General features: G+C 54.8%; 3 protein-coding genes across 14 annotated transcripts in view; 2 read left to right on the top strand and 1 right to left on the bottom strand.

The window, feature by feature from the left end:
• Positions 1–6,972, top strand: part of EMID1 (EMI domain containing 1) — a 49,018-nt gene extending 42,046 nt beyond the window's left edge. For 2 of the 7 annotated variants that reach the window (XM_042910949.1, XM_042910947.1), the window contains 2 exons: positions 1,388–1,472; positions 5,769–5,990. In XM_042910949.1, coding sequence (XP_042766883.1) covers positions 1,388–1,472; positions 5,769–5,893 — 210 coding nt within the window. In that variant the 3' untranslated portion in view covers positions 5,894–5,990. Of the gene's footprint in view, positions 1–1,387; positions 1,473–2,454; positions 2,546–5,768; positions 6,560–6,753 lie in introns of those variants that run through there. The other 5 variants (XM_042910948.1, XM_042910945.1, XR_006195354.1 and 2 more) reach the window with 4 other exon arrangements.
• A 682-nt stretch (positions 6,973–7,654) lies between these two features.
• RHBDD3 (rhomboid domain containing 3) lies at positions 7,655–13,889 on the bottom strand. Of its 4 annotated transcripts, XM_042909636.1 has the most exons (8): positions 13,438–13,889; positions 13,185–13,248; positions 12,357–12,504; positions 10,530–10,718; positions 9,513–9,896; positions 8,454–8,616; positions 8,078–8,365; positions 7,655–7,991 (listed from the first exon to the last, which is right to left on the bottom strand). In XM_042909636.1, the coding sequence occupies exons 4-8, from the start codon at positions 10,675–10,677 to the stop codon at positions 7,814–7,816; spliced, it is 1,161 nt and encodes a 386-aa protein (XP_042765570.1). In that variant the 5' UTR covers positions 10,678–10,718; positions 12,357–12,504; positions 13,185–13,248; positions 13,438–13,889; the 3' UTR covers positions 7,655–7,813. The 4 variants fall into 4 exon arrangements, with proteins under 4 accessions (XP_042765570.1, XP_042765572.1, XP_042765569.1 ...); XM_042909638.1 differs by lacking the exon at positions 13,185–13,248; XM_042909635.1 differs by lacking the exons at positions 13,185–13,248; positions 13,438–13,889 and adding an exon at positions 13,057–13,145.
• The window catches only part of EWSR1 (EWS RNA binding protein 1), a 27,436-nt gene continuing 23,110 nt past the window's right edge, over positions 13,216–17,541 (top strand). For all 3 annotated transcript variants that reach the window (XM_042909633.1, XM_042909632.1, XM_042909634.1), the window contains exons 1-3: positions 13,216–13,318; positions 17,259–17,295; positions 17,438–17,489. In XM_042909633.1, the coding sequence (XP_042765567.1) occupies positions 13,306–13,318; positions 17,259–17,295; positions 17,438–17,489 (102 nt within the window). In that variant the 5' untranslated portion in view covers positions 13,216–13,305. The remainder of the gene's footprint in view (positions 13,319–17,258; positions 17,296–17,437; positions 17,490–17,541) is intronic.

Below are 17,541 nucleotides of genomic sequence, written 5' to 3'. Positions count from 1 at the left end.
AATTTTTGAAGGTCATCCATTTTTAGATCCTGCTCTTGTAATACTTGAAAGGGATTACTTTGGTGTGCGGCCCACAGTGACTCTGACCGTTAGGCTGCAATGTCCAGTCAGTGGCCTGAGAGTTTCCAAATCCTTGTGATGTGGACAGGACAGCTGGGTTATAACAGACAGCCCCAGCAAGGCCACAGCAGGCTCACAGACACGTTGGGAGGTCTCTCGGTTGTTAGATGTTGGATTTCAATCGTGGCAATATGCATATACTACCCCATCCCTTCACTTAATCTGAACCAAGTAAAGGACACTGAGAGAGACTCCCAGATATGTGAGGGCTGGAATAGTTCTATTTGCTGTCCTGGGGTGCTCCTTTGGAATTAAGATATCGACGTTCCGGAAATAGCTTTAGTCTGGATTAGGAAAGAGGAAGGAGTGAGGGAGTGTGGAGTTTCAGCCAGATCGTGGACCTCATGCTGGGGAAGGAAAGGACAGACAGACAAACTGGAAGTGAACGTGAGGGCTGGCTTGAGCCTGCCCTAGCAGCCGACAATATCTTGGGGTAGGGAGCCCTGGGGCAGGGGCTTTGGGGGCCTGCTGCCACATCCCTGGGCCTGGGGGCTACAGACCTAGGGATGCTACTTCGAAGGGAGGGTGGGGCTGGGGGCCTGATTCCAGGACATGCAGAATGCGGACTTAGAACAGTCAGAGCCTGGGGAGGGATTGAGCCCAAAGTGAGAAGGGCTGAGGAGTGGACACCTGGGCCTGAGCCTTAGCTTCTCCAACACGTTAAGCACAAGTTCCCAAAAGTGATGCCACTCAAACATTTTCTAATTTTACTTGCCTATATTCATTTTGATGTTAATGGAAAGAAGATCAGTGGGAGCCTGAGTGGAATTGATGGAATTCATTAGAGTGAGGTTAATGTGGTATGTTAATGTAGGCAAAAAGTGAGTCAGTTTAAAGAATATTAAGTAAACAAGAGTGCAGGTGGCCCAGGGATGTGGCAGGAATCATGCAGGTGTCAGGCAACAGAGATTTGGGGGTGCCCCATGACAACCTCCAGGGCAGGCCCCGAGGCAGGTTCTGGGACAGCAGTGAGGCCCCTGTGGCCTGGCACTGCCCTGCCCCCAGTGCAGCAGATGTGCAGGGGTGTGGGCAGAGAGCAGCCAGCTGGGACCCATCAGGACTTACTGAGGGGGCCGCTTCCACCTGTCTTGCCCCTCCCTGCCCCATCCTCTCCCGGCCTTATCCTGGCTGTCCGCGGACCCTGGGTTGTGGCAGGTGGTGCGGGGCCACAGATGCATGTCCAGGGTGGGGCATGGGCCACCAACGAGCTTTGCAGGACCTCCTCCCTTGCCCCCTTCACGGCTGCATCTGTCTCTTTCCTCCGCAGGGGGAGGGGTTGCACCAACTACGCGAGGCTTTGAAGATTTTAGCTGAGAGGGTTTTAATCTTGGAAACAATGATTGGGCTCTATGGTGAGTAGAGACAGACAGACGGACAGACAGCCCAGCCCCCACCCACCAGCCTTCCCCAGGCCCTCCAGGGGTGGAGCTGCCTGGACCCAGTCATGAGGCTGGAGAAGGTGCCTGCCCCAGGCAGGTGAGGACGTGAGAGAACAAGGCCACCCATCCCTCAATGGCTGGTTCCTCCTCCACAGGTGAAAGGGAGCCCTAGAAACCTGGGCCCCCACCTCTGTGGTCAGACTGGGCCTCCGGGCATTGTGAGTAATGCGGTTTCCAGGCCTGCAGGGGAAGCAGAGATGACAGATTTTGAGTTTCAAAGAAATTAGGGGCAGTGGAGCCAAACTCCAGACCAGAAAGGGATTGTGGGTAACAGAGCCAGATGGCAGAAGAGCAGGGGATCATGGGTAATAAAGTCAGAGCCCAGGCCCACAGGAGGGTTATGGGTAAGAAATCCAGACTCCAACCAGGCTTCATTCAGCTCTAGAGAAGTCATGGGTAAGAGAGCCAGTCCCCAAGCCCACAGGACAATAGGTCATGGAACTAGACTCCAGAAGTGCAGGGGACTGTGGGTGACGAAGCCAGGCTCAGTCCCCAGGGTACTCCAGGTAATATACCACCCACCAGTTCTGATCTCCCCTCCCCCAGGAGCCCCCAGAGGCTCTCATAGGGCAGGCCTCCTGGCCCCAAGTATCTCCCTTACAGTTCCTCCTCTGGTCCTCCTAACGTGCCCTGCAGGTCCCTTTGGGGGCTGGAGGGAGCCAGATCGTCACCCCAGGCTCTCACCCACCAATTTCTCCACCCATCTGGTCACTTGAGGAGCCAGGCAAGCCCCGTCCCCAGTTAGAAGGGGAGACCGAGGTCTCGATAGAGACTTACACCCAGGCTCCTGCTTCGAAGCTGGCAGGGGCCTGGCCCCTACCCCCCACCCTCAGCTCCCCGGCCCAGCCCTTGGAGGCCCGACTTGCACCGTCTGCTTTTCTTGATCTCCCATCAGGCTCCTAGCTTACAGAGCTTCCTGCAGCAGCAGGCTCAGCTGGAGCTCCTGGCCAGACGAGTCACCCTGCTGGAAGCCATCATCTGGCCAGGTAACGGCAGGGCGGGCAGGTAGGGGCAGTCCCTTCCAGGAAGGGCCTAGGGACATAGAAGTTACCTCCCACTGCTGGATCCAGGCCAGCAGACACTCCTCCTTTAGTCCTTCCGGCCAGCCAGCAGATGGTGCCCGACACCCTGCTGGCACAGGCTCCCAGATAAGACAGACATAGTCCTGCTCTCATGGAGTACAGGGTGCAAGGACACGGGGGTTGCCCTGGTACGGGCTGCTAGACCCAGGGCAAGGAATACCACGGTGGAGTGAGTACTGTGACAGCACAGAAGTGCCCCTGACCCAGGCTGGGGAGTGGGGAAGGGCATCTCAGGGAGGGCTTCCTGGAGGAAGTGTCATCTAAGTGGAGACCTGAAGGGCAAGGATTGGGGCAAGTAAATGGGCACAGGAACAGCATGAGCAAAAGCCAAGAGGCCGGTTCTGTGAGGTTGCTAAAGAGCAATAGGTGAAGCTAGAGAATCTGGCAGCGCCCAGTTTGAGAAGGCTCTTGAAGGGAGGTAGAAGGCAAGGAAGGAGGTTAGACACCAAGTGGGCAGCACCCCTCCCTGCGCCTGGCTTGTCATGGTGGGGCTAAGGAGGGCCCTCCCGTGAAACGGAGCTTGTGGGTGGCCCTCAAGAGAGGCAGGGATTGGCCACCCTCGGGGCTGAGCTCTGGTCTTCACCTAACCACTAAGAGGCCCCCATAAGCCATCCTTCTCCCACCTCCAGCCACCCCATATCACAGCCTGGTCCTAGTACATCAGTGCACATGGGCCTCAGACATCATGTCCAAGTTCGCATCTGTTTTATAGATGAGGAAACAGAGGCTCCAAGCAGGAAGGAGGGCTAAGGATACAGTCAAGCCTCCCTCATTCAGCAAAACTGTAGGGCACATCTACTGAGTGCCAGGTCTGGGCGGACGCTCTGCGCCCATCAAGTGATGGGGGATCCTCAGTGTCTACAGAGATGAGGGCCAAGGGGTACAGGGGCACCAAAGGATGTGAGTGAGTGGCAGTCACTTCTGGCTATGGGTTGGAGAAGCCTTCCTGGAATGGGGACACTTGCACTGAGTAATGGAAAATCCCTACGAGAAGGTAGAAAGGGCAGCCTTGACAGAGTCCTGCATGGACACAGACCTGGAGGCTGCAAGGGGCGTGTGGTCTGCTTCCCAAGCTCCTCTCACCTTGCCACATGGCTTCTCTAACTTTTAGAAACATCAGTGACCGTCTCCCAGACCTCCTCCCCTCTCACAGATTTGGGACCAAGGACCAAATCCCAGGCTCTCAGCACCTTTTTCAGGTGTCTCTGCACCTCCTCTCTCAGGAGGATAGGGACAGGAACCAGAAGGGACATACTAGCCTTGGAGCCATACCTGCACTTTAGTCCACTGTATCCAGCAGCCCAGGGAGGGAGTTCTGGTCACCTTAGAAAGCCCACGCCCACTCTCTGTGGCCACAAGCCTGGGGGAGTGACCCCATAAGCAAGCTTGGGTGATGGGCCTGAAGAGGGGGTGAGGGAGGAGGGGAGCATTGAAGAAGGAACTTTCCCCTCATCCATCGTACACAGCAGGTGCTAACTAAAGACCCAGATAGGACTCATGTTTAGGCTATAATCAATAATAATGAGATAGTAACAGCTGTCACACATCCAGCCCCCCAGGCTGGGGGATTTATATCCAGTCCCTAATACAAGCTTGCCAAGTGGGCAATGCCACGCCCATTTCACAGATGAAGAAACAGAGGTTCAGAGAGCTCACATGATTTCCGCAGGGTCATAGCGATAGTAGTGGTAAGGCCAGGGGTCCACCGTAGGTCTGTCCTTTAAAGCTCTGGCTCTTTTTGCTCCATCAACAAAAGTTCACTGACACCTCTGTTCTGCCAGGCACTGAGTGGGGCCAGGGGAAACCAAGGACCCTGAACTTGATTGTGTCAAAATAGCATCTCATGAGCAACTCAAACAGTAACCAGGCCTGCAGGAGACCTGGGTCAAAAACACATTTAGTGACGATAATAATCCAACATTTATTATGAAAACCACTCCTGGGTACCTTAAACACTTACCACAAGGGTGGGACACAGTATTATCCCCATGTTCCAGATGAGGCTCAGAGGTTCTATACTTGGTTTAGGACTTGGCCCTAGCTGATATTAGAGGCTGGGCTCTGTGCTACTCTCCTCCTATGCTCCCTGATTTAGGGCATCAAATCTCCCTTGACTGTGAGCACACACAAATCGGTCTGTCCCAGAGGCCCCAAATTTCGGCCCAGAGGTGCATGGGAGGCTGGGGCACACAGAGTCAGGGTGCTAGACAGTTATTATTATGAAGGTATAGCCCATTCCCCTGGCAGTGGCCCAATGGGACGCTGGTGCTCACCAGAGTCCGAGTGTCCATCCCTTTGACCAGGACTTTGGAGGCTCAGCCAAGTCCCCCAGCCTAGGGCTCTGCTCCTTGGATGTTCCTCTTCCCCTGGGAAAATAGCCCAACCTGACCTACCTGACCTGTTTGTTTAACTTAGAGAGGGACTAAAGTTAGTGGCAGAAGGCTTCCTGGAGAAGATAGGCCTTCCTCTGGGTTTTGAAGGATGAGTTTTCCAGGTGGCAAAAATGCCAATTATTGTTTCACTCTTGGGGGATACCTTATTTCCAGTTGGGGCATATTTCACCATAGTCAAATTAGAACTGATTTCAATATTATTGAAGCTGGTCAGGACCTCAGTGTATCTGGAACTATCCTCCCGGGTTTTAGAGATGAGACAACTGAGCCTCTGACAGAGGTTAGACTTGCCCAAAGCTGCACAGTAGGTCAGTGGCAGAGCCTGGCCTTCCTAAACTCTTCCCCATCACAGGTGGCCTGAGTCTGTTCCCTGACCTTAGTTTACCCAACTACAAAATGAGGATGATTCACCTATATTCCAAAGTGTGGAAAGAACTATACGTGTATGGATCATTCATTCACTACGTGCTAAACGTTTCAGAAACATGGCAGGTTCATTTATCCCCCCTTGACAGAGAAAATCAGAGACCCTTGAGTGCTCTCATTGGGCTGGGAGCTACTAATTCCAGGGGGTAAGGGGAGACACTAATCAGCTTGCAAACTACCCTTTCTCACAGCTCTGCCTCCCAGATGCCAGGGCAGAGTGCCCAGCACCCCAGCCCCCAGAGGGCCGAAGGGAGATGGGCACCTCATACAGACCTCACTAACCCTGACTCTCTCCTTCCCTCCGGCAGAACCAGAGGGGTCGGGGGCAGGCCCTGCCGGCACAGGCACCCCCAGCCTCCTGCGGGGCAAGAGGGGAGGACACACGGCCAACTACCGGATCGTGGCCCCCAGGAGCCGCAACGAGAGAGGCTGAGAGCAGGGGCGGCCCTAGGGGCAGACCTGGCCTGGCTTCCCTTCCTAGCCTGGACTTGGCCAACTGCCTCCAGGGACCGCCCATGCATATTTATTAATGTCCTCAGGGTCCCTTCTGCCACCTAGGCCTTTGGGATAGGCAAGTCTTGGTCCTGACACCCCGTGCAAGTCTGCCTACTATGAAGCTGAGAAGGGACTGTGGCCTGAGAGGGAGGGGCAGCCCAGGCAAGAGGTGAGATCTTGCTCAGGGCCTTGGGCTTCCATTTCCCTCTGTGAAATAGGATGGTGCAACCCTGCAGGGAAGGGGTGGCAGGTTCAAGCCTTCGGTTTTCTCACTGGCTGCCCGGGCATCCAGGCCTGTGGGCACTGATGGGTGGCTGGAGCTAGGGTTCTTCTGGGCCCTTAGCACACACGGGCTGGTGGGGAAAGGCAGGCTTGCCTCTTCCTCCTCCCCAGCCAAACCTCGGGGAGCCCACCGCAGCCCTCCGCTCCTTGATTTCTGGTGCTGGGTCCCCACCCTGAGCTCAACAGGCAGGACATTGCATAGGTCCTGCCTCCTGAGCCCCCAGCCCCTCCCATGTCCCAGTGGGGGCGGAGGCATGGAGAGGGAGGGGCACCCTGGAGGAAGAGGTCTCCAGCCAATAAAGGCACCCAACCTGATGTCCCACTGGCCTGGTCTCAGTGTGTGCTTAGATGGGGTGCAGCTGGGCAGGGCCAGGAGCCTCTTCTCTCTTCTTGGTGGCCTTCCCTGCCCACATGCAAAGCAGGACTGTGAGGGCCGTCAAGGTGCTGCTGGGCAGGGGGGCACACAGGGGTAGGTGAGCAGAGCAGAGGCTCACACCATCCCCATCCCCTGGCCAGGTGTTCGGCAATGGCTGCAGCTCCTGAGAAGCCCAAGGAGCAAGAAACTGCCAGACCTTGGGGCAGCTTCCAGATTGGGTGACCCGCAGCATCCCCCCCAAAGACTGTTTCCTCACCCATAAAAGGACGGCATGACCTTCAGGCTGTCCAGTCTGTTTCTGGCCCCTTGCCTGTGGCCAACGGCAGGGCCGGTCTCTACAGCCCCTTTACTCTGGCCCCAGCGTGGGGTACAGCCCCCTCAGGCGACTAGTCTGTAGGCTGCTCCAGGACACACAGTTCCCTGCACCACCCCTCAAAGTCCAGCTTCCCAGGCGCCCCTGGCCTTACCTCTCCCCATAGCCCATCAGCCTCACACCCAGGCCCCACCCTCCACCCTCTGGCTCAGTCTGCCCCTCCCCTTCCTGGGAAGGGGTCAAGGACTGAGGAGGGCCAAAAGGGAGGACCTGCCTCTTCCAAGCTGAGGAAGCTTCTCCCTCATGGCACCCCCACATTGCTTCCTGTGCAGGGAGCCCAGCAGGGCACAGCCACCAGCTCCAGAGCCTCAGGAGACTGACTGAACTGGCCCCTGTCCAGCAGGGACACTGTCAGGGTGCAGGCAGCGAAGGGATGATATTCCTGGGGAATCGGGGGAGGTTTCCTGAAGGAAGGTCTCTGTGTAGGCTGAGACCCAAGGCTGGGTAGAAATCAGCTGGGAAACAAGATGGCTCCTCAGCAGAGGGTCTTCTATGCCCCGAGGTGGAGGGTGTAGCTTCCCCAGGAAGAGGCTGCAGTTCAGCCTTGGTCTCTGCACATCAAGGAGCTGTTCGCCTGAAATCGGTCAGTCCCTCCCCGCTCATTCATTCATTCATCCCCCTTGCTGCCAACATAGAAGAGTCAGACACAACTGCTGCCCCCGAGGAGGTCTAGGTTAAAAAGTGCACTGTTTTTATTCTGAACGGTACCAGGGTGGGGTGCCAGAGGTGCCTCTCCTGCACCACACTGTGACTCTCAGCAGACAGGGCTGGGGCTCCGACTCCCCAACCACAGGCCAAGCCCCTCGTCACCCAAGGGCCTGCATGTGCTAGGGGGGACCAGGACCCTCAGGGTGGGCGGGTCCGCCCCTCCCCTGAATCACTAAGGCCTCAGTGCCCACCTCCCCCTCAACCAGCAGGGACACGGCACCCTCCACTCGGCCCGTGGCTGCCAGTGCCACCACTGCCTGCTCTGTGGGGAAGCCCATGCGCTCCAGCTGCTGCAACCTGTGGGATGGGGGGACAGGGAGGGAATGTCAGGGCCACCTCCAGCCCCTGCACCAGGGGACCCCACCCCCACCCAACCGCCTTACCGCAGAGAGGAGACAGAGGATTTAGGCAGCCGTAGTGGGCTCTCAGGACACTGGGCTGGCCCCTCAAGGAGTGAGGCCTGGATCCCCTCCTGCAGCATCTGCTCATCCAGGGCTGCCCACAGCGGGGTCCCTGGGGGGAAGACGGGCCCGGTCCAGGCCAGGCCCACCTCAGAGGAGCCCTCCCAGGTCAGCTGCACAGGCCCTAGGCCTGGCGGGAGGTGGGCTGAGCCTTCGCTGCGGGACCAGAGGCTAGGGGAGGCTGTGTAAAGAGGTCCGGGGGCGGGAGGCCTGGAGAAGCAGAAGCAGAAGAGGGCCTGACTGCCAGCACTGCCGCGGATTACACCGGCGGGGCCGCCGTCTTTGGCATCACTCTCACCTGACTCCGGCAGGATGGGTGACCGGCAGCTCGGCCAGGCTGCCTGGGGTAGGAAGGAGTCTGACCGGCCAGCACTCTGCCAGGGCCCTGCACAAGATGCCCTCCTGCAGTGCTTGCAGCCGCCGCTCAGAGAGCTCCAGCCACCGGAAGGCCCCGGCTGCATCTGTCTGCCCAGGGCAGGGCGGCCGGTCAAGGAAAACCAAAACCAGCAGGGGTGAGCCCACACTGCACGCCAGGCCCTGGGCCAAGTGGTGACAAGCATTCCCTCACATCCATCTCCTCACTATGGCCCAGCAAGGGGTGTGTTGTCATCCTAGTCAGCAGCTCTAGGAAAAGGAACCTGCCCGAAGCTACTCAGCCAGTAAGAGGGGGAGGCAGGTGTATCTCCCCACAAAAGCTCTATCCCCTCGTCTCCAGCATCCCCTGCCTGCTCTGTTCCCAGAGCTCTCCGGTCTGACTCAAGGCCCACCCTTGTGCCCAGTGACACCCCCCTCATTGCCCTCAGCCAGGGCAACGTACTCCCCACTGCAGGATACAGCCAGGCCTGGGCAACTGGTGTCCCCAGTCCTAAAAAGCCACAGCGGGTAAGCCTGTGCCCACTGTTCTCTCCAAAGGCACGGCTTCCCCAATAGGCACGGAGCATCTTTGGAGCAAAAGCCTGTGTTCAATGCACCTGCACCGCCAGCCACACGTGTTCCACCTTTCAGCGCTGAGCCCCGGGGCTCACTCTCACCCTGGCCTTGCACTTCCTGCACCCTCTGCCTGGCCTGCTCTTTTTCACTTGCCCTGAACCCTTCATCCTGCACATCTCAGCTCAGATGCCACCTCCGTAGGGGAGGGCTCCCCTTTATATTATAGTTGGTGCCTCTACCTGGCCATTAGCCCTCAGCCCCACCCCCGCCCAGTCTGGCCAGAGGAAGACTCACAGATGCTCCCGGAATGTGTTTGCACAGCTGACCTGCAAGGACCTGACCTCCTTGTGCCGCTTCCCTCCCCCTCTGGGGGCCCAGCCACAGAACCCACATGTCCACGTGGGCCCTGGACCCAGGCAAAGGATACAGGCGAGGCCAGCAAGGAGGCCGCACAATAGCTGCAGGAAGGGTGGCTCAGAGCTGAGCACTGGTGTCACAGCAAGCAGCAGCCACGGCAGCAGCCACGGTGGCAGTACCCCCTGGGGCTGTCTAGGGTGGTAACCCTGCCCCGCCAGCATGGCCAGGTGGACAGGCATGTAGCCACAGCCACCAGCTGCGCTGGGCACCCCGAGGCCTGCCAGCAGCACACCCATTAGCCCAGCAGCCAGGGCGAGCAGGGCAGAGGCATGCAGGAACCGCAGCGTGCCCAGGTGGCACTCCTGCCACCAGCCCAGTGTGGGCAGGAGCAGCAGGCTCAGGAGGAGGCCAGGTAGGGCCGTGTGGCCCAGGACGTGGGTCAGCAGACGGTGTGCTGGGAGAGAAAAGGATCTTATGTGCCAGGTTAGTGGCCCTAACCCCCAAGGCTGTCCCAGGGTGGTAGTTACCCTCTACAGAATACCCACTAAGCCAGCCTCCTCTCCCCAGGAGCCAAAGTCTGCCCACTGCCAGCACTGTAATTACTCATGAAAGGGACCAAGGGCTTCTAAATGCTGCGGCTGCTCCCCTACTGTGTTAACCGAACATGCTGGAGACACCACTCAGTCTTCTCAAGAGCAACCCAACTATGGATGAGTCACTTAACGTCTGCTGGGAAACACTCAGCTGGGGTCACTCCTCAAACTCCCAGGACCTCCTGAACATTCCTGTACTAAGCTGAAAGCCTTAGTTCTTATTTTAAGAGAAAACCACCAAAAAAGGAAGCCATCTGAAAAGAATACCTACTCACAGGCTACCACAGCTCTGCTGGCCCCTCTGCCTAGGTGCTCTGCCCTCCCTTCTTGGCTGTGGATGAGCTGGGCATGCTCCTGTCCAAGGCCAACCTCCCCCTGGGCACTGGGTCCTCTCTCTGCTTGACCAGTGTATGATGCATGCCGCTCCTATGAACTGGTCTTAGGCCCTACCTAAGTCTCCTGCCTCTTCCAAGGTCCATGGGGCTGGCTCTCACCCTGCCAAGGGTCCAGCAGCAGCTCTGGGGCCAGGGCAAGGCTGGGGCCAGCCCCCACCAGCCACAGGCAGCTCAGCAGCAGCATCAGGACAGAGGAGGCAAGAGGCAGCGCCGGGGACAGTGGGCCAGGGGGACCTCTGGCATGCATAGCACGGCTGAAGGCGTCAAGAGTGGTCTTGGGGCTGTGTGCTAGGAGTAAAGGAAAACAATAACAATAGTTATTACTGCAATTTTTACCCAACTTCCTTTCAACTACCCTCCCAATGGCTCCATTTTACAGAAGTAGAAACTGAAGCTGGAGAGGCAGGTCCAGCAACTCAACCATAGAGGAGCTCGGACCCTAACCATGTGCTTAGCCATCCTGCCATCCCCTCTGCCTGTGTGAGGATGGTGAGGAGCCAGACCAAAAGGGCTGAGTTGATCTGGGGCTCTGGACTCCCAAAAAAAGGGGTGCAGCACCCCAGGACAAACTAAGGGTCATCTCCAGCTTTCCTCTGCCTCCCTCTTCCCTCGGGTTGCAGACCAGCCACCTTTCTCCCTTCTCCCCTCCACTGTGCCCAGCCTTAGAGCTCTAGAGGGGCTCAGCTGCCCTTGACACGGGGTGAGGCCAACCAATCGGCAGGCAGATTCGGAAGGGGCTAAGGCAGAAGGGCTGGAGGAGGGGCAAGAGTCCCACACCCTAAGTGCAGAGAGACAGAGACATTCCCTTTCTTCAGCTATGAGTACAGCCCTTCTGGCCTTAGCCCCCCTTCCTGCAGGAAGGTTCCAGTGTCCCCTCCACTCCTTCCTGCTGTGCATCCCTGGACAAGTTTTCCATCCTCTGAGCCTCTCCTTCCTCATCTGTAAAATGGGGATTAAGAAAAATCCTTTCCTCATACAGTAAGAAAAGGAAATGGACTAAGGCAGGGCCCAGCCCACAGCTCCTGCTCAATAAACTGTAGCCATCCCAGCTAATTGTGGGAGGAGGCAGAGATAACTAGCCACCAGTGAGGTGGGGGGCAGGAGGGGGGGGGTGGCTCCTCAACATGGAAGCAGCTGCTCCAGCCTGGCTGGTTCAGTCTGGCCCTCACAAAAGCCAACTCCCAGCCCACAAGGCACAGGCCTTGCTGAAACCTTCTCACCCCCAGCCAGGCCTGTGTCACTCCCAGTGAGCTGATCTCATGAGGCAGAAAGCAAAAGCCCAGAGACAAGAAGACTGCTTCATCTGCTCCTTTCCCAAGGGCAACCTCAGCATCAAAACCCACCCGCCAGTTTCCTGCAGGAAGAATGTAGAAAGTTCCTCTGCCTGCAATGTCCCTCCCTTCAGCTCTCCAATAGGCAAACTCCTATACACCCCTTGAAGCCCAGTTCAAATGTCCCTGTCTCTTGCCCTGGCCCGCCATGTCATGGGTCATAGATCTTATCCTATCTAGTGAGTACAGCTTGGCCTGTCTTTTTTCCTGAGCAGATGGTCTGGACAGGGAGCAGGTGGGAGTGCCCTCCTCTTACTCATCCCCAAGTTTCCCATATGTGTTCACTGAAAGAGAGACACTGGCTTGGTTCCAGGTCCGGCTGAAAGATTTGGGTGAGCCCTGCGCTTCCTTGGGCCTGAGCACTTTTGAGGAGACTAGACTGAGTCCAGAAAGGCAGACAGGTGCCAGCCTTGCCCAGAGCCAAGACAACCACTGCAAGCCTCCCTCCTTCTGCACCTTCACAACCATTGTACCCATGGGCACCTTACAAGGGTGAAAGACTTGCACACGGACAAACAGAACTGGGACTGGAACCCTCTGGGCCTCAGTCTCTTCATCGATAAAATGGGGCTGTGCACCATCAGACCCTGCCTACCTTACTAGTTAGACTGGAGGACACAATGAGAAGACAAGAACCGGGAAGATTCTTCCGAGCGATAAAGTAGGAGTCCCAGAGCGTGGGTCGGACTCAGCTTTGTGACTTAGGAAAAGCACACAAATTCCTTGGGCCTCAGTTTCCCCTTCTGTAAAAACAAGGGTATTGGATGGGGGGGGGTACTAAAAGGGCACTCTCAACGTTGACCGTTACGGGGGGGGGGGGGGGGGGGGGGCTCTTAGGATCTGGCGCGCTACGTTCGGGGGGCGTCCCATCTAGCCCACCCGCCTCGGCCCCCTCCCCCCTCCGGCCCAGGCCACGTGTCCGGGGTACTCACTGCAGAGCGCGTTCCCCCCCTCCCCCGCCCCCGGAATGCCAGGTGGGGCCCCGGCTGGGAGTCGGGACTCTAGCTTCCCGGAGAGGTCTGAGAGCCCCGAGCCCATTCTGCTTGCGCTCGGGCGCGTGACCCCGGCCGGGCTGGCTCGCCACCTCTTCCCCCGCCCTCCCGTCCCCCGCCGTCCGCCGATTAGTCAGCAGTTGTTCTAGGCCCGGGTCCCTTCCCCCAGCCCTCCCGCCGGCCTCCGTGTCCCTCCAAGGCAGACTCTTCAGAGACGGTCCCTAGAGCCAGCGGACGTAACCATTCCGAACAGCTTAGCTTTGCACGGAGAATCACTCCGGGTTGATACCAAGACCCGCTCACCCTCCGCTTCGGACCCTTCGGCGCTAGTTTGGCCCGCATGTCACGCCCAGCGCCTTTGAGAGAACATTAGGACAAGAGCTGCAGGCGAGAAGGACGAGAAGGCTGTGGTTCATCCCTCCTTCCCTCACCCCTGCGGCCTGGCCCGATGGTAGCGCCCGAGGTTGCGGGTTTCGCGCCTGCGCAGTGCGGCGCCTAGAGGGAAAGCGAGAGGGAGACGGACGTTGAGAGAACGAGAAGGAAGGAGAGAAAATGGCGTCCACGGGTGAGTGTGGTGAAACCACGGTCGCGCCGGCGACGGTCGGGACACCCAAATGTGAGGCCGCTTGTCTCAGGGAGTGGCCGAGACGACTAAATAGAGTTGCGGAGAAGGGTGTGAGGTACCTTCCGGGGCCCGACGAGCTCGAGGGCCCGAGTTCTCCTCCCCTCCCCCCACAGGGAAGGCCGGTTCTGGAATCTTCCGGCGCCCCCGGCGCGCGGGGTGCATGCGGCGGCGGGGGCGCGCGGGGCCTGCCGTGGGCTCCATTGTATGGCGGCCGTCGGGTCCCGCGCTCCGGGCTGCTCGCCACGTGGGCGGGGCCTTAGGCCTCCGGGCCCCCGCGTGTGGATGGGGGTAGGGCTCGGCAAGGCCTCGAGTCCGGCGCCCTTAAACCGGAGCGCGGGCGGGGGGGAGGTCTCGACGGCTGCTCAAGAAGTCGCAGCACTGCCGCTTCTGTGATTCTTCACCCCACCCCCATTTTTAGGGAGGCGGCCCAAGCTTGAGGGCGACTCTGCTTCCCCGAGGAGCCCGGGGGGAAAAGCAAATAAACAAACAAAAAAGGCATCGCGGGTTTGTGAGCCGAGGGGTGCCGACCTATGAGCGGGCGCCCCGTCATGGCCTGGTCGGCAGGGGCGTCCGGTGTGGCCGAGCTGCCCTCTCGGCGGGTTCTAGCCCCAAACCGAACTTCTGCCCGACTGGGCTTTGGGCGGAATGTGCTTCCCCCTCCAGAACACCCCCCCCCCCCCGCTTCGTTCTTACTGTTATTAATCCCACTATCTTTTCTCGTCAAAAAGCAATTCAGTGGCTTGGGGCCATTTTTCAGCAAATGCCGAGGGGAGATCCGTTGTATAATAAAACCAGCCTGGATCGCGAGGCCAGAAATCCCTACCGAAAGGAAATTCTGGCCTCTTTGACCTAGGAGAAACAAAAGGCCCAAGTCGGCATTTGAATTATTCTTAAGCAGTTGCCTCGCACGTTTATTCGACTAGGTTAAGCTGGCGGGCTTGTTTATCTCTTGGACTGATACGAGAGAGGGAAGGGAGACGCAGGCTGGACTTTGAAAGAAAGCCCGGGGTGGGGGTGGGGAGCTCGAATGTGAAAATCTAGGGTGGTCTTTGATGCGTGAGTTGTTTAACCTTGTAGCCTAAACATCACCGGCAGTTTGCAGCCTGTTTGTGCACTAACCTGCGGTTTTTGGTAGGGCGGGGCATTTTTGCCTCTGGGGGGTATTCTTAAGCCATCTAACACCAGGCCTTAGAAGCAGTGGTGGAAGTCGAGGGAAGACCGGAAAAGCTCTGGTTCCTTCCGAGATTTAATTTGAAAGGGGTCCAGAATCCAGCAGCTTAAGGACAATTTTAAGTTTTCCCCTGCTGTGTGATCAGTAAACAGGCAGGTAAATGCTGGCTATGGGTTCAGAGTGCCCATAGATGAGAGGACTCTGAAATACCACAGCCCAAGGCACATCCTGGTGGAAAGTGGTTTCTGCAGAGCCCTTTCCACCTTCCTCTTCCTTGTCGGTGTTTGAATTTTGTGAGGGGAGAGTGCTATTCTCCCTTCCCTCTTTAAGCATGGGCAGTCAAAATGTGTATGGTCAAATTTTTGCGAGGCTGGACATGCCAGTTTCTTGGTCTACTTTGCTGAAAATGTTTTTTGGGAACCTCCATGTACTGTATTAGAATTACAATTGCGTTTTATGTTAGACACACAGTATTAGGCTAGCTGGAGGATCTTAAATCGTGGACTTTGGTTTCCTTACGTTCAAAATGAAGGAGTGAGGCTAGATCTTTTCAGTGCTTTTTGAGCCCTGAATTTCTTGACCTTATAGAAGAATATTTGGTTCCCACAAATTACTCCATATTGACTTTAACTCATTATGTAGTCTGAAGCTCTAAATCTCTACTGTTTGCATAGTGAGTACCCTAAAGTATCTGAAAGTCACTACTTCGGGTAAAGTAAGATGTGGGTTTTTTCCCTCATGTATGTTATAGGTAGAAAAGTGAAGTCGATGTCCACTTTAACAAAGAATTACAGTGCAAACTCCCAGGTAACCACCATTCAGACCAAGAAATAGAACATTGCCAGCACTCTGGAGGCCCCCTTCTCCTCAACTTGTCCTGTATTTTTAGTGGAGTCTTCAGCTGCGCATGTGAGGGTTAAAAACAAAGTATAACTGACTGCTAAAAAAAAATCTGACCATTGTGTAACTAACATTTTTGAGTCCATAAAATGTTTGTGTGCTGTAGGTAAATAAAATAAGTTCTCAGGAAACAAATTTGCTACCTCCCTTAGCCCACCCGTGTGGGACTAAATGGGCTGGTTTCACGCTGATCTGGGATCATTCGTTGTTGCATATCAGCTTTGACAGTTTTCTGTTTTTTACATAACTGTTCTTGTGTAAAAGTCCTCTTGCAAAGTTGAACTTATATGTCAGCAATTTAGAATAATTTCTCATACAAGACACCTCAACAAAACGTAGACTGAAATATTTTAATTTTGATGCTTCGTTTGTTTTGTGAATACCACATGGAAGAAGTGATTTGCATTTATTTTTTATGCACTACATAGGAAGCATGACTTGTGCTTTTGAAAATGCCTTAAGATTGTCTTGAACAAATCAATTTGTTCATTATACAAAGCCTTTGGGCATTTGATTTGATCATGTTGATTATTTGGGATTCTGTGTTAAGGCTGTACAGAGGAAGGAAAGTGGTTACAGGTAGAGAGGTAGAAAGGTGACTCTACTTAAAGAGAGATTCAGCAAAATGCTTTGGGGTCAGGTGGACTGTAAGGCAGGCTTTGGATGGAGTGGGGGTAGATAGAAACTCATCCGTGAAGAGCTGAGATAGATGTCCACTGTTGCTTTCAAATGAGGGGCTACTTTCTGATTGGAAAATAAAGGACCCTTTTGTTTAGCACTAATGGCAGTACTGTCTTCTGGCATAGAAGAAGATAAGTATTTCTTGTGGAAAGTAAAGCATTGGGCAGAATTTTCAAAAATAATTAACTTTAAAAATATATGTCAAGTTCAGTAGTGCTGTGAAAACTTCTTAATCATTTTATTTTCTATTTTCACTACTTGTAGACACCTCAGTGAACCAGAGTTCCTTTCTGTGCATGTTGTAAATTTCATATGAAAAGGAAAATTATGGGAAGGATTATGTAGAAAGAGAAAGGAAGAAAAGTTGTGGGTTCGTTTGTTTTCTTTAGAATTGAAATCATTTTGAGTTTTTAAAAGATATTACCTAAAACCAAATTACTCCTGTGCTTTCTTCTCTGCCACATTTCAGATTCTGAAACTTTTAACTGCTGGGATTTATGTCGTGTCTAGCTTCTGACTTAACTGTACACATGTAACCCTGATATACTTAGGAAGGCCTTTAAAACACTGGATTGAGATGGCTCTCCTTTTCGCCATTCCATGTCACAGTCCTGCTAGGGAATTTTGGTTGGTCTAACTTGCTAAAGTGAGGGAGTGATAGAAAAACTAGTTTTTGAGGAGATTAGTGACTGATGTAACCAGTCTGATGTTAAACATTGTGATATTGTGGCATGCTTCATTTTTATATGAAGGTAAAACTTCTGATCCTGTTGGTTCATCTTGGTTTTTTTTTTGTTAGTCTTAGGATGATGATCCATGTATTTGAAATGACAGCCTGCAGTTAAGGGGGGTTTGTGGTCATGGGAACCTTCAAAGTAGCTCTGCCAAATCAGCTGATCTTGACCTCATTAGCTGGCACTGTATTCAGACTTTGAATTTAACTGGCTTAGACTTATTTTTTGGTTTGATGTTGAGAGGAAAGAGGTACTTATTGGAACCTGTATTGGCCTGTACTTCCTCTCAACAATTTAAAGAATTTATCTCTGCCACCTGAATTCCTTCACCCCTTTTTTTCTTTTTCCTTGCCTCTGCTGACTTGACACTATTTTCTCTCCTTGTTTCCTCTAGATTACAGTACCTACAGCCAAGCTGCAGCCCAGCAGGGGTAAGTCAGTCTTTTATAACAGGACTTTGGGTGTGATTGATTATAATGTTTTTAGAGTACCAAGTCTCCTAGAGTTATAGAGAATTTTGTGATGGAATCTGAATGTTCTGTATTCAGTTCTTGAATTTAATTTTTCTTACAGCTACAGTGCTTACACCGCCCAGCCCACTCAAGGATATGCACAGACCACCCAGGTAATTTTTAAGATAATTGTATGTGATTGCATCCCCAAGCAAAATGTTTCTG

The sequence above is a fragment of the Panthera leo genome, chromosome D3 (genome assembly GCF_018350215.1).
Source record: "Panthera leo isolate Ple1 chromosome D3, P.leo_Ple1_pat1.1, whole genome shotgun sequence".
NCBI lineage: Eukaryota > Metazoa > Chordata > Mammalia > Carnivora > Felidae > Panthera > Panthera leo.
Note: the sequence above shows the minus strand (reverse complement) of the source record. Positions and strands in the feature narration are given on the sequence as shown.

What these genes read in the sequence shown, in the direction of transcription:
- RHBDD3 (XM_042909636.1), bottom strand. Translation starts at nt 10,677, where the DNA reads ATGCATGCCAGAGGTCCCCCTGGCCCACTGTCCCCGGCGCTGCCTCTT. An exon ending in ACCCATCCTGCCGGAGTCAG is followed by an intron (nt 8,366 to 8,453) that starts GTGAGAGTGATG and finishes CTGCTTCTCCAG; the next exon opens with GCCTCCCGCCCCCGGACCTC. An exon ending in TCCTCTGTCTCCTCTCTGCG is followed by an intron (nt 7,992 to 8,077) that starts GTAAGGCGGTTG and finishes CCCATCCCACAG; the next exon opens with GTTGCAGCAGCTGGAGCGCA.